Genomic DNA, 12,500 nt, shown 5'->3' with positions numbered 1-12,500 from the left:
AGTTCTTTTCTAGTTCACTCTTCTCCTCCCCCTCCCAGTTATCAACAAAGTTTCCCCATTCTTTCTCTGTGAGAACATTTTACATATTTGTGCTATCACGCTTCATTGCCAAGGAGAAAGACATATCAAAGCCTGAGCGGAAGCCCAAGGTCATAACAGTAGAGTCCATTAGATAACAGTTATAACACCCACAAAGAGCAAATCAAAGTATAACAAGACTCTGTTTACAAATACTGGCATTAAGCTTTGAGCATCCAGCATCAAGCACTGAGCAGTAGAATCAAAATTGGCATGGATGGCTGGGCAGAGACATACATGACAGTAATCCTTTTGTGGGCCCAGTATCCCAGAAAATAAGAACTTGCTGCCATTTGTGAATCCAGTTTGCCTATTTGACTGTCCTAGCCACATGAACATACATAGTTTTTCATTTGTTGGATGTATTGTTATCTTCTTTTTCTGCCTCTCTCCCATTTCAGGAGTTACTGTACTTGAAGGGCCAATTTACGCAGTGGGAGGCCATGATGGTTGGAGCTATTTGAACACAGTCGAGAGGTGGGACCCCCAAAGTCATCAGTGGACATTTGTAGCCAGTATGTCCATTGCCAGAAGCACTGTTGGTGTGGCAGCATTAAATGGCAAGTGAGTAGGAGGGGAAATGGTACAAAAAAGATAAAATGATAGTGATCCTAAATGGGCATTTGGGAATAGGTGTTCAGTGTATCTTTCATTGACTAGATGACAGTGTTATCTCCACTGTGGTCTAAAATTGAGCACCTAAAGTGCTTTTCTGTTACAAACAGCATAAAAGGTGCTTATCCCAAGAACTGGATTCTGTGATTAATTAGCACACTATTTGAAGAACTGAGAGCAAGGTGAAATCTCACAATTTACACTGTAGACAGAAAAAATGACAATGTTTTCCAACTTCTGTCTTGATATATCCATAAGATCTTGGAGGAGGTGATCCGTAATAGCTGAGGGGAGGGGAAGGTTTTGCAAATGTATGTGTGTGTGGTTAAGAAAAACCTACAGGTATAACTGCTGGATAAAACAAAGTTAAGTCATGTGGAACAATTTAATCAGATCATTCTTAATCAACTGAAAATCTTTGGTTCCTAAAAAGGGAACAGTTGATTTAAAAAAAATTAGAAGAATGGCATGCAATTATTCATTCTGGATGAAAGACTCGGGCTTGGATCCTGTGAGTGAGTTCTTTGTGTGCCAGTCTCTTTTTTTTCTTCTCTCACTAAAACGTCTGTTTGCACAAGATCAGTGATTTTCAATGTGCAAAGAGAAGTTTTAGCAAAGGACAAAGAGCACTCCAAAACAGAGATGATGTAGTGCAGACAGAACTAATTCATAGGATGCAAGTCCTCATTTAAAGTAATATAAAGGTTCATTTTAAGCTGCATCAATTCACAAGGACAGATGAGCATTACTTCTTTTAGTATAAAAGGGAAGAGAAACCAAAACAGTAGAGAATAATGTCAGTTTATTCACCCTTGTTGGTAGCAGAAAGGGTTTTTTTAATATTTCACATAGAGAAACATATTCAAATTGTTTTTTAAAAGTAGGCATCTGATAAAAGATTGCTAAAAATAGATGCATAAAGTTAATGTTAGTGTAGAAGAATTAGCTGAGTCCAGGGCCGAATCCACATTACCTCTACGCGTCCCGGTGTTGCACTTAATGTCCACGAAACACCCGGAAGTATAGCGTCTTTCAAGCACGATTCAGAAATCGCGCTTGAAAGACGCTATACTTCCGGGTGTTTCGCGGACATTTAGTGCAACACCGGGACGCGCGGAGGTAATGTGGATTCGGCCCAGATTGTTGGCAAAAAACCTCAAGGATAGATGAAGAAGCATTCCTCAAACAGTACAAATTCCCAAAGGAATTGGAAATTTACAGATTTGGGCATCCCTCTTCTTGTAGGGATGGAGAACCTGTATAATTGGCACTTTGAAAAAGCAGGTTACTTTATAGTCAAGCAAGCCTTGATTGGCATATATAAAATATAAAATTTTAAATACAGAAACAAAGTGAGATTAAAATTACAGAAAGGAACAGGGCAACAGTGCAGTAAAACCAGTATAGAATAGGTGTATAGCTATGATGCTGTACAGAAACTTTGCTATTGTTTCAGTTATTTCCCCATCTGGGTTGTCAAGTAGAAACTTAACCTTAAAATCATCAGAAAACTCTGAAAGTTGGGTTAAAATAGGATGTAGAAGATCCCGGCGTGGCGCCAGGTAAAAAGAGCACTGGAGAAGAACACGAGAAACAGTTTCAACACAGTCTATCAACCAAGGACAACAGTTACTTTATAGTAATTCCAGAGAGAACTAAACAAAAAAAATGCCATGGTTACAGAGAAAAGTTTAGCCATGAACAGTGTGGGTCACAGTATGAACTGTAGAGGAGAATTCAGGGCAAACGCAACCAGACACAAATGAGAACACATTAATTATAGTACCTATTCTGTGGTGTTAAAGTGGGATCACTTCTCCTCCACCATTGTCTGAAGAAGCTTTTCTGTGTATTGGGGGGCTTGTACCCCAAGTCCCAAGGATTAGATCTAGAACATTTACAGACTCAGGGCCAAGCTACAAGTGACGAATGACACGTGAACAGCAAGTGGATTGAGTGGAGGGCAAGTGAACAGGGAGAAATACACTTGCCGTTCAAGTGTCATTCATCACTTGTAGCTTCACCCTCACTGTGAGTGATTCGGCTCACATTGGATAATGCACTTCCAATCCTCTTTATAGATCATTTTGAACGGATTTTTGTGTGTGCGGAACAAAAAACCCACCTCAAATGATTGATAAAGTGCATTGAAAGTGCATTATCCAATGTGTGTGGAATCCGCCCGTAACTCATCTGTGATACATTTTGTTGCCATGACTCCATCAGTAATCCAGGTCAGTTTCAGGGTGGTTATCAGAGTCCTAGCTGAATGGATGACCCTCACTTGGCGAGGCCTGATGAAAACTGTGTTGATGTATGTGACCTAGCATATGCCACATCCTTCCCCACTGGGTTGTTCATTGTGAGCCCAATTGGACTGGTTCTGTGGCCAAGAAAGTTATAAATGCTTCCTTAAGGAAGGGGTTGTACTGGCTGCCTTGAAGAAAGTGGCCATGAGACACTTCCTAAAGAAGGTGTCCCTGGACCTGGATGACCTCAAAAAACTACTTCCCAGTGGCCAATATTCAAGCCAGATGTTGCAACCTCTGGTTATTTGGAAGGAAACTGACTATCAAGATCAGTTTCAATCAGTTTCAGAACTGGTTTGGTGGCAGAAACGTCATTGTTCAATCTGATAGATGATCTTCTCTGGGGGACTGAAAGGAGAAGTGTATTCCTCTCCATCCTTCTGAAACTTTTAGAGGATTTCAGTAACAACAACTACCATATCCTTCTGAATCAGCTAATTGTGTTGGGAACAGAGATGGGCATGAACCGAAAAAAAACCCGAACCATGTGGTTTGGGTTTTTGACAAATTTGACAAACTACTAACCACAAACTTTCACGAACCTGCCCCTGGTTCGTGAACCGGTTCATTTGGTTTGTGAAAATGTCACACCCAGGTTAGAAAATCATCACTTCCAGGCCAGCAGAAGTTCACTTTCGGGGCAGCAGAAGGTCTGCAGGAAGTCTATCCCCTGTTGCCTAGGAAATTGATTGATTGGCACTAGGCTGTCTGCAGTGACGAACCAAAAAACAAACCAAATGAAACTGCCTAAAGTTCGTGGTGGTTCATCAGAAATGGGATCTGACGAACCGCTGGTTTGGTTTGTGTTTCGGTTCATGTCCATCTCTAGTTGGGAATAGGAATTTGTGCTCTTATGTGGCTGGCTCTTTTCACAAAGTGTTCCTGGGGCACTGCTACTTAACCCTGTGCATTTATGGCATAGGATCTCCTGGCAGTGGATAGTGTCCCCTCTGCTGCTTAACATCTACATAAAATCACTCGCAATGATTTGCCAGGGGTTTGGAATGAAGTGTCATCAATATGTAGATGATACGCAGCTCTGCATCTCCCTAACAACTGAAGCAGGATTGGAGGCTCAAGTTTCTCCGTTGCCATTAATATGTTTTATCAGCTTTGGCTAATATGTCCCAACCCTATGAAATGTCCACCTATTGCTTACATTGCTAGGTTTTAGGCACCAGGCCATAATGTTTTTGTTCACTCAAGTTTTTGATTGAATTTTATCTTCTCAATCTGTTTGCACTGTTTTTATTATGCCAATTTTGCACTACTGGTTTTACTGGTTGCTTTTTAAAAATACTGATGACTGTTTTAGTATTTAGTTTATTGTTTTAGTTTATTGGGTCATTTCAATTCTCGCCTTTTTATTTAAAACTGTATTTTCTTTGTTTCATTTTATGTTGTTAGCCACCTCAGGCAGATTTTATATATAAACTCCACAAAAATGTATCTACTTTAAGATAGTGGATAGAAGGAACTATTGCACAATCTGGCAACTGCAAGGAGTTGGGGGAGGTGGGGAGGTGGAGACTTCCATTTGGGTGGAACCAATGTCCCTAGTGTAATGATGTTACTTCTGGTGCAACCCGGAAGTGACATCATCACGCTAGGATGAGGCTCTAGCATTTGCTGAAAACTCTATGGTTACCCATAGAGTTTGGGGAGAATACCAGTGTCACCTGGTATGTGACCAGGTGGTATGTCACCTGGTGGTATGTCACCTGGGAGGTGGGGAGGTGGAGACTTCCATTTGGGTGGAACCAATGTCCCTAGTGTAATGATGTTACTTCTGGTGCAATCCAGAAGTGACATCATCACGCTAGGGTGAGGCTCTAGCATTTGCTGAAAACTCTGTGGTTACCCATAGAGTTTGGGGAGAATACCAGTGTCACCTGGAATGTGACCAGGTGGTATGTCACCTGGTGGTATGTCACCTGGGAGGTGGGGAGGTGGAGACTTCCATTTGGGTGGAACCAATGTCCCTAGTGTAATGATGTTACTTCTGGTGCAACCCAGAAGTGACATCATCATGCTAGGGGTGAGGCTATAGCATTTGCTGAAAACTCTATGGTTACTCATAGAGTTTGGGGAGAATACCAGTGTCACCTGGAATGATGACATCACTTCCAGGACATTCTGGAAGCAATATCATCACACCAGGGATACTGATCATGCCCTCCTAGTTTCATCCAAAAATTTCATCCCACTGTCCACCTGAGATCTCCCATCCCCAACAGCTGGCGATCATAATTACAAATCTAATTGCACGTGTGTGCTTTTATAGAATACCAGCAAAGAATCTAAGCAAGGACTCAGGCAGGCATTCTCTGTAATTGTGTTTTAAACAAATGAGATTAAAGAAAACATTAAGGCAGTGTGTGTTTGTATGTGTGTTTTAAAGTAACAGTACAGTAGAATCATAAGGTACATACATTGTTATCCAAAGTCAGGATGGAGCTGATATGGAAATCTCTTGTGGCCACAAGTACTCATATTCTTTGCAATGGATTCCATTGGAGGCTATTTTAAAAAGTTCTTGTAAGCTTTCATTAGTTTAGAACATGGCAGCCTCCTTATTGTTTGGGGATAAGCACCAGGTTCATATTACACCAATCTTAATCCAATTGCATTCATTTCCAGTTGTGACTCACAGTGCAATCCTAAACAGAGTTAGTTTAAGCCGAATGATTTTAATGGGCTTAGACTGGAGTAAGAGCCAGATTTTTGGCTTTGTCCTTTAGAAACCCAGATTATTTTCAAAAAGAGTCCAGTAGCACCTTTAAGACTAACCAATTTTATTTTAGCATAAGCTTTCGAGAATCAAGTTCTCTTCTTCAGATGCCTGATACAGAGACTGGTCAAACACAGAAGAGCAGAGGGAACAGGCAATTAGGAGGGGAGGGGGAGGGAGCAATCAAAACATTCCTTTGCTAGTATATGTAAACATCTCCTTTTGGTGTGTGTATCAGTTGGCTTCAAAGGAGTTTGCCCTGTTAGTTTGTAGAAGCCAAACAGCTAGACCATCCAATTCCAATGCAGTATGGGCCTTCGATAACCACAGCTCTCCCTGCCAGATGCATCTGACAAAGAGATCTGTGGATCCCGAAAGCCCACGCCAGGTACCACTGAGCTCCCCCAGACCCCACCTCTGTAAAGGAAATCTGTTACCTGTGGTAATGTGATAACCATTCATAGTCCCTATTCAGTCCCAGCTTGACAGAGTCAAATTTGCATATGAATTCCAGTTCAGCAGCCTCCCGTTGGATTTTGTTTTTGAAAGGTTTCTGTTGAACTACAGCGACCTTTAAGTCTTTGATGGAATGTCCTGGTAGGTTGAAGTGTTCTCCCACTGGTTTCTGGACGTTTCCATTTCTAATGTCAGATTTGTGTCCATTTATTCTTTTGCGTAGAGGTTGGCTGGTTTGTCCAATGTACAGAGCAGAAGGACATTGTTGGCACATGAGGGCATATATCAGATTGGAGGATGAGCAGCTGTACAGATGCGCTAGCATAAAAGCCCGTTTATAATTTGTAATAATTAACTCAGATAGATAATTTGGAATTTTTGTTAGAGGGAGAATGCAAACTGAGAAGGCTGAGCATACTCTGTGGGCTCTGACCAGCATGTTCTTATAACCAAAGTCCCTCAGATGTCTTCTGGATCAATTCTTGACTACTCATTATTTTCATCACAATCTGTGTAATACCCAAGCATGAACATCTGTAATCCAGTCGTCTATCCCAGTCACTTATGTGGTGGTCCAGATTAACTAGTCCAAGGAAACTTGATTCTGGATTTGATTTTGATTCCTAAATTTCAGATTAAATGCTCTTCCCCAGGCCTCTGCTTCAAAAGAAATCTCCTCAACTTCAGCTCTCAGAGGTATTCCAGATACACCAATGTGGTGCCATCTCTGGTTTAACCCCTCCATGTCATTTCCTTGTGAGCGGAAGCCCAAAAAGCTGGGCTCACACTCGTTTTCCATTCCCTCCTTCCTCTCTGTTGTGACCATTCTCGCATGAATATTATATCATATATGGGCGGAGTTCCCGTACTTTCCTTCCGCTGATGGGGAAAAACCGTAAAAAGAAACAAGCAGGGCTTTTTTCCAGCAGGAACGCAGTGGAACGGAGTTCCAGAACCTCTTGAAAATGGTCACATGGCTGGTGGCCCCACCCCCTGATCTCCAGACAGAGGGGAGTTTAGATTGCCCTCTGGCGCGGAGGGCAATCAAAACTCCCCTCTGTCTGGAGATCAGGGGGCAGGGCCACCAGCCATGTGACCATTTTCTCCTAGGGCAACCCACTGAGTTCCACCACCTCTTTTCTCAGAAAAAAAGCCCTGGAAACAAGTACACCACTGCCAATATATGACTGCGAGGCCATTTGCTATTTTTCGTTTTCACTCAGAGATTCTTCCCTTCCGTTTCTCCTTCCCAGCCATCCCTGTTGTTCTTCCACCAAGGAACGGAAACCCTGGGAAGAGATGCCAGTGTGGCAAACTCCAAAACAAAAATGCCAGTTTTCCTTCTGGGGCTTGGCAAACCTCAAGTCCCCGCCTCATCTCTTTAGAGTAGCAGCTTGGGCCACACCTATTTCTTCAGAAAGCCAGGAATTTGCTACGGCCAAGTTAGACTTCTTCCCTCCATTCCCACCCATCTAGAACCAAGCGAGGGAGACCTCTGCCATGTTTCCAAGGCTGGCAGGAATTCCAGCTCTGCTACAAAGACAGAAACTGGGGGCAGCTTCCACTGTGATCCACTGGAATATATTTCATACTCCCTACAGAACACACATGAAGGCAAAGGCCAGTAACAGCAACCTGGACTCCTGCCTATGATCCTCTGACTAGGTCACAGAGCCAAGCTTCAGACCCTTTCCCGAGCTTCTGCCCATAAGAAGCAGCAGAGACAGAAAGAATACCAAAGTGAAGGGTTATTTGAAATTTTGTGCCTGGTCTCCTTTAAAGTGGAGATGCCAGGAATGGAACCCGGGAGATTTCTGCATGGATTTCTGCATGGAATACACCCTAAGGAACTCCTTAGATATTGTGTAGGAATCTTAGTAGTGGTTTATCCATGTTGTCTGTTACTGCTCTAATCCAAATCCTGACAGCATAGAGCATCTGCCCAACGACTCTCATGATTAATACTTTAACTGCTGCAGGCACATATTGGCGCTCAGAGGAATAGTAGAATCTTGAGATGGTCTTCCCAGTATTCAAAGCAGCTCTTACAACAGAGTTCAATTGCTCCTTCCAAGAAAGATTTGTTTGAAAAATAATTTCTAAATGGCTGATTCTGCACATGTTGGATAATGCACTTTCAATGCACTTTAGCTACTGTTTGGAAGTGGATTTTTTGTTTCACACTCGAAAAATCCAGTTCCGAATGATCTCTAAAGAGGATTGGAAGTGCATTGTCCAATGTGTGTGGAATCAGCCAATATTTGAAATGGCCCACCTGCTCCATAGGTTGATCAGCTACTGCCCATTTGTATTTCTTTATCCTTTGTTTTTTGCTGAAGAGAAGAACCTTTGATTTGGTAACATTAATATCTGAACCCTCATTGAAGCAATACTCCTCAAAAGAACCTATAAGCTTGTAAAGGCCAGCCACAGATCTTGACATGGGAGCAGTCTCATCTGCATATAGGAGGCAGGATATTTTGACATGAGCCGGGAAAGGTGGATGAAATTCATCTCCAAAAATATGAGGAATTAGATCATTAAGGTACAAATTCAATAACAACGGGACAAGGATGCATCCTCGTTTTACTCCTCTGCTCAATGGGATGGCCCTGATCAGCTCAGCAGATGAACCACATTTTGCTAGGGCTGTCGGCTGATCATAAATTTGTTTAATCAAGAATAGGAGATGCTTGTCAATAGATGAATTAATTTATTTATCCCATAGTCTTTGCCTGGGCATGGAAGGCAGCTCTAAGGTCCATGAAGGCAACAGCTAACAATCGATCTTCTAAACTGCTATACAATGAATTGGAGAGTGCGGCAATGATCAACTGCACTGGATCCTCTGCAGAATCCTGTTTGCTCTCTGCCCAGTATAGCTTCATCCTCAATCCAGGAATATCATTTCTCATATAGCATAGAGGCACACAATTTGCCCACTGCTGATAGTAAACGTATCGGTCGGTAATTATTTGGGTCAGTTGGATCACCTTTTTTATAGATAGAGACTAATGTTGCATGTCGCCAAGTGGGGGGCATAATTCCTGTCTCATTAATTTGTGTAGATATTGGTGCCAGAATCTCCGCTCACAGATCCAGATTTGCTTTAAATAGCTCCGCAGGTATCAGGTTAGAGTCTGGTGCCTTCCCAGATTTCATTTGGGATATTAAAAATTTAATTTCTGTTATTTTTTAAATTTTTTAAAAAAAATTTATCGTATTTGTATTCCGCCCTCCCCGCAAGCAGGCTCAGGGCAGATAACAGCATTAAGAACATTTAAAACATTCCATATAAAACATTTAAAAGCATCATACAAAAATATAAAAAAATAGCAGCACTCTTTTTCTTGATGGCAGCAATACAGTTAATAGCAAATAGTGCAACAGTACAGTTGAACATAGCAGCAGCTTAAAAACAGTGGTAGGCAGCTCTCATAGGGAGGGGAGTAGATGTTGTATCCTCCAGCCAGTGGAGGCCCAGCCTCAGCCATAAGCCTGGCGGAACAACTCTGTCTTACAGGCCCAGCGGAAAGATAGTAGATCCTGCCGGGCCCTGGTCTCGGTAGACAGTTACTGTGACAGGAGGCCATTTCTCAAGCTTTGGAATAGAAGTCATCTGGAAAGAGGTGCTGTTAACAGATGGAATCACAAATAAGATGTTGAAGTTCCAGCAGTTGGCAGAGATGTGGCAAATGAGTGGGAATCTAGTGTTTAGCTCCATTGCTATCATGTCCCAGAAGATTTTTGCATCTTTTTGTTTGGAAGCCCAAATTAAACATTTCCAAGAGGCAGTTAAGGCAGCTCTTTTTTTAAACTTTTAATGAGCATTTTCTGAATTCACATTTTGAGAAGGAAATCCATTTAAGTATGCCTCTGTCATTACCATTATATGATTTAAATGCATTTAGCGAATTGCCCTTTTAAGTGCCCTGCAGTCAGTATCAAACCAGTTATCTTGGCCTCTCTGGCCATGCAAATTTCTAACTGGGCTGTAGAATGTATATAGTAGTTGAAAGAATTTTATCAGTTTGATCGTTACACCTAAGTTCCTCTCTAAGGGGGAATAGATGGAGATTTTAGCCTTAAGTTGACAAACTTTAGGACAGCTCTTTACATTGTTCCAGCGAGTTTGTTTTGATTCTGGCTTAACTAGAGAAAAGTGGCAGATTGAAGAAAATTACATTGTGGGATATTTAACGTTAACTGCAGAGGAACATGATCATCATCCATAGAATCAGTTGTCTCCAGTGAACCAATCAAATCAATCAGACTACGGGCCAAGCTACAAGTGACGAATGACACTTGAACGGCAAGTGGATTGAGTGGAGGGCAAGTGAACAGGGAGAAATACACTTGCCGTTCAAGTGTCATTCATCACTTGTAGCTTGGCGCTCAGTGTGACTATGCAGTAGCAGGTGGCTAACCATAAGTGTCCAGCAACAAGTTAAAAATCAACACACAGTTATTATACATGTAATGGATATCAGTGCATGATAGGGCTTTTTTGATGATAGCACCAAAGTTATTGAACATTCTCTCCCATGAGGCACAACTGACACCTTCCCTTATGGCTTATTTCCACAAAGGGATTTGTTTGGCATAGACTGGTTTTAGTATACTTTGATTTTAAGTAGTTTCTAGAGCCAGCAGGACCTGACTTGGATACCCCAGGTGAACCTGATCTCATCAGATCTCAGAAGCTAAGCAGGGTTGGCCTCAATTAGTAATTGGATAGGAGACCTCCAACAAAGATCAGAGTTGCAGAGCCAGGCAATGGCAAACCACCTCTGTTAGTCTCTTACCATGGAAACCCCACCAGAGGTCACCATACCACAGCTGTAACTTGAGGGCTCTCTCCACCACCTGAGCCAGCAGAACACTATGTTTTGAGTTCTTTTATTGTGTATCATACTTTATTGTTCCCTGGATGGTGACTTAAACATTTCCATAAGCTGTCTTGGGGAGGGGAGGCTGCATGGTAGAGCGATGTTTGGTTTAAACAAAATTGCAAATACATTCTATTGCAAATTGCAAATAAGTCGCAAATTGCTGATCCCTAGATTATTTAACTAAATATAACTTCATTTTTTTGCATCATAGAAAAGAAATGGAGAACATTTTTTCCCCAGTAAACAGAATCAGGCAATAATAGTTCTAAGGATGAGCATTGCATTTGGATGCTTAGCATAATTTAACAAAATGAAAGTGTTGAATTGTTGAGTAGTATATCATCAAAAGGAGCAGAACCCTGTAGGTACAGCCTACCGAAATTCATTTCATATTTTGTTATAATAATAATAACAATAGCAGTGTATTTAAATACTACTCTTCTAGACAGATTAGTCCCCAACTCAGAGCAGTAAACAAAGTCAGTGTTATTCTTGTAATCCCCACAATACAGCTGGGGAGCTGGAGCTGAGAGCAGCAGCTTACCCAAGGCCACCTGCTGTGATCATGGCAGTCGTAGGAGTCGAACCAGCAGCGTGCTGGTTCTCAACCCAACCACTTACCCACTATGCTACAGCAGCTAAAGTTTCAAAAGGAATTATGATATAATTCTGTAGACTGGCTTACTTATTTTCATATTAAATTCTTAGAAGGAATTTTGACTAGGTGGACTCTTATCTTAGAAGCTCTTCACTCATTCTTGAAGGGGGCAGTGTATAGGAATCTTTTATGCTCCTCAGAAGTTCCAATTTCAGTTTGAACTCCTGTTCTTAACAACCCAAATCAAAATGCAAATAAATATTAAACAGTTATTTTCCTTTTATTAGCACAGGTAGAATAAGGTTTCATTAGTCTAAGGGCCAAGCTACAAGTGACGAATGACACTTGAATGGCAAGTGAACAGACTCACGTGTATTCCTCCCTGTTCACTTGCACTCCACTTGCACTATGTGATTGAGTGGAGTGCAAGTGGAGTGCAAGTGAACAGGGAGGGATACACATGAGTCTGTTCATTTGCCATTCAAGTGTCATTCATCATTTGTAGCTTGGCCCTAATAAATTTCTTATTGTTACAGGGGTGGTGGTAGGATTGGATGTATAGCTGGCTAGGAGAAAATAATAGCTGGCTACAAAGCAAGCAGTTTGTGGACCCAATTAGAGCAGAGTATGATGAAATCTTTGAACATCTGTCATCACTTCAGAAGATGCTTCCAGTTTTCATCTAATCTGACCACCAGAACTATGCATATTGGGACAACAACTTACTTTGCAGATCGGGCATATGCTTTCTGAAAGTTCACAAAAAGCAATCAGTTAATTCCCTTCTTTAGATCTGTCAATCAACTAGATGGGTATAATGC

At 41.6% G+C, this 12,500-nt stretch overlaps 1 protein-coding gene across 1 annotated transcript in view; it reads left to right on the top strand.

The window, feature by feature from the left end:
- The window catches only part of KLHL1 (kelch like family member 1), a 282,888-nt gene that overhangs the window by 233,430 nt on the left and 36,958 nt on the right, over positions 1-12,500 (top strand). Inside the window, exon 8 of the mRNA XM_054974105.1 lies at positions 480-642. Coding sequence (XP_054830080.1) covers positions 480-642 — 163 coding nt within the window. The remainder of the gene's footprint in view (positions 1-479; positions 643-12,500) is intronic.

Source organism: Eublepharis macularius, chromosome 3, assembly GCF_028583425.1.
Source record: "Eublepharis macularius isolate TG4126 chromosome 3, MPM_Emac_v1.0, whole genome shotgun sequence".
Lineage (NCBI taxonomy): Eukaryota > Metazoa > Chordata > Lepidosauria > Squamata > Eublepharidae > Eublepharis > Eublepharis macularius.
Note: the sequence above shows the minus strand (reverse complement) of the source record. Positions and strands in the feature narration are given on the sequence as shown.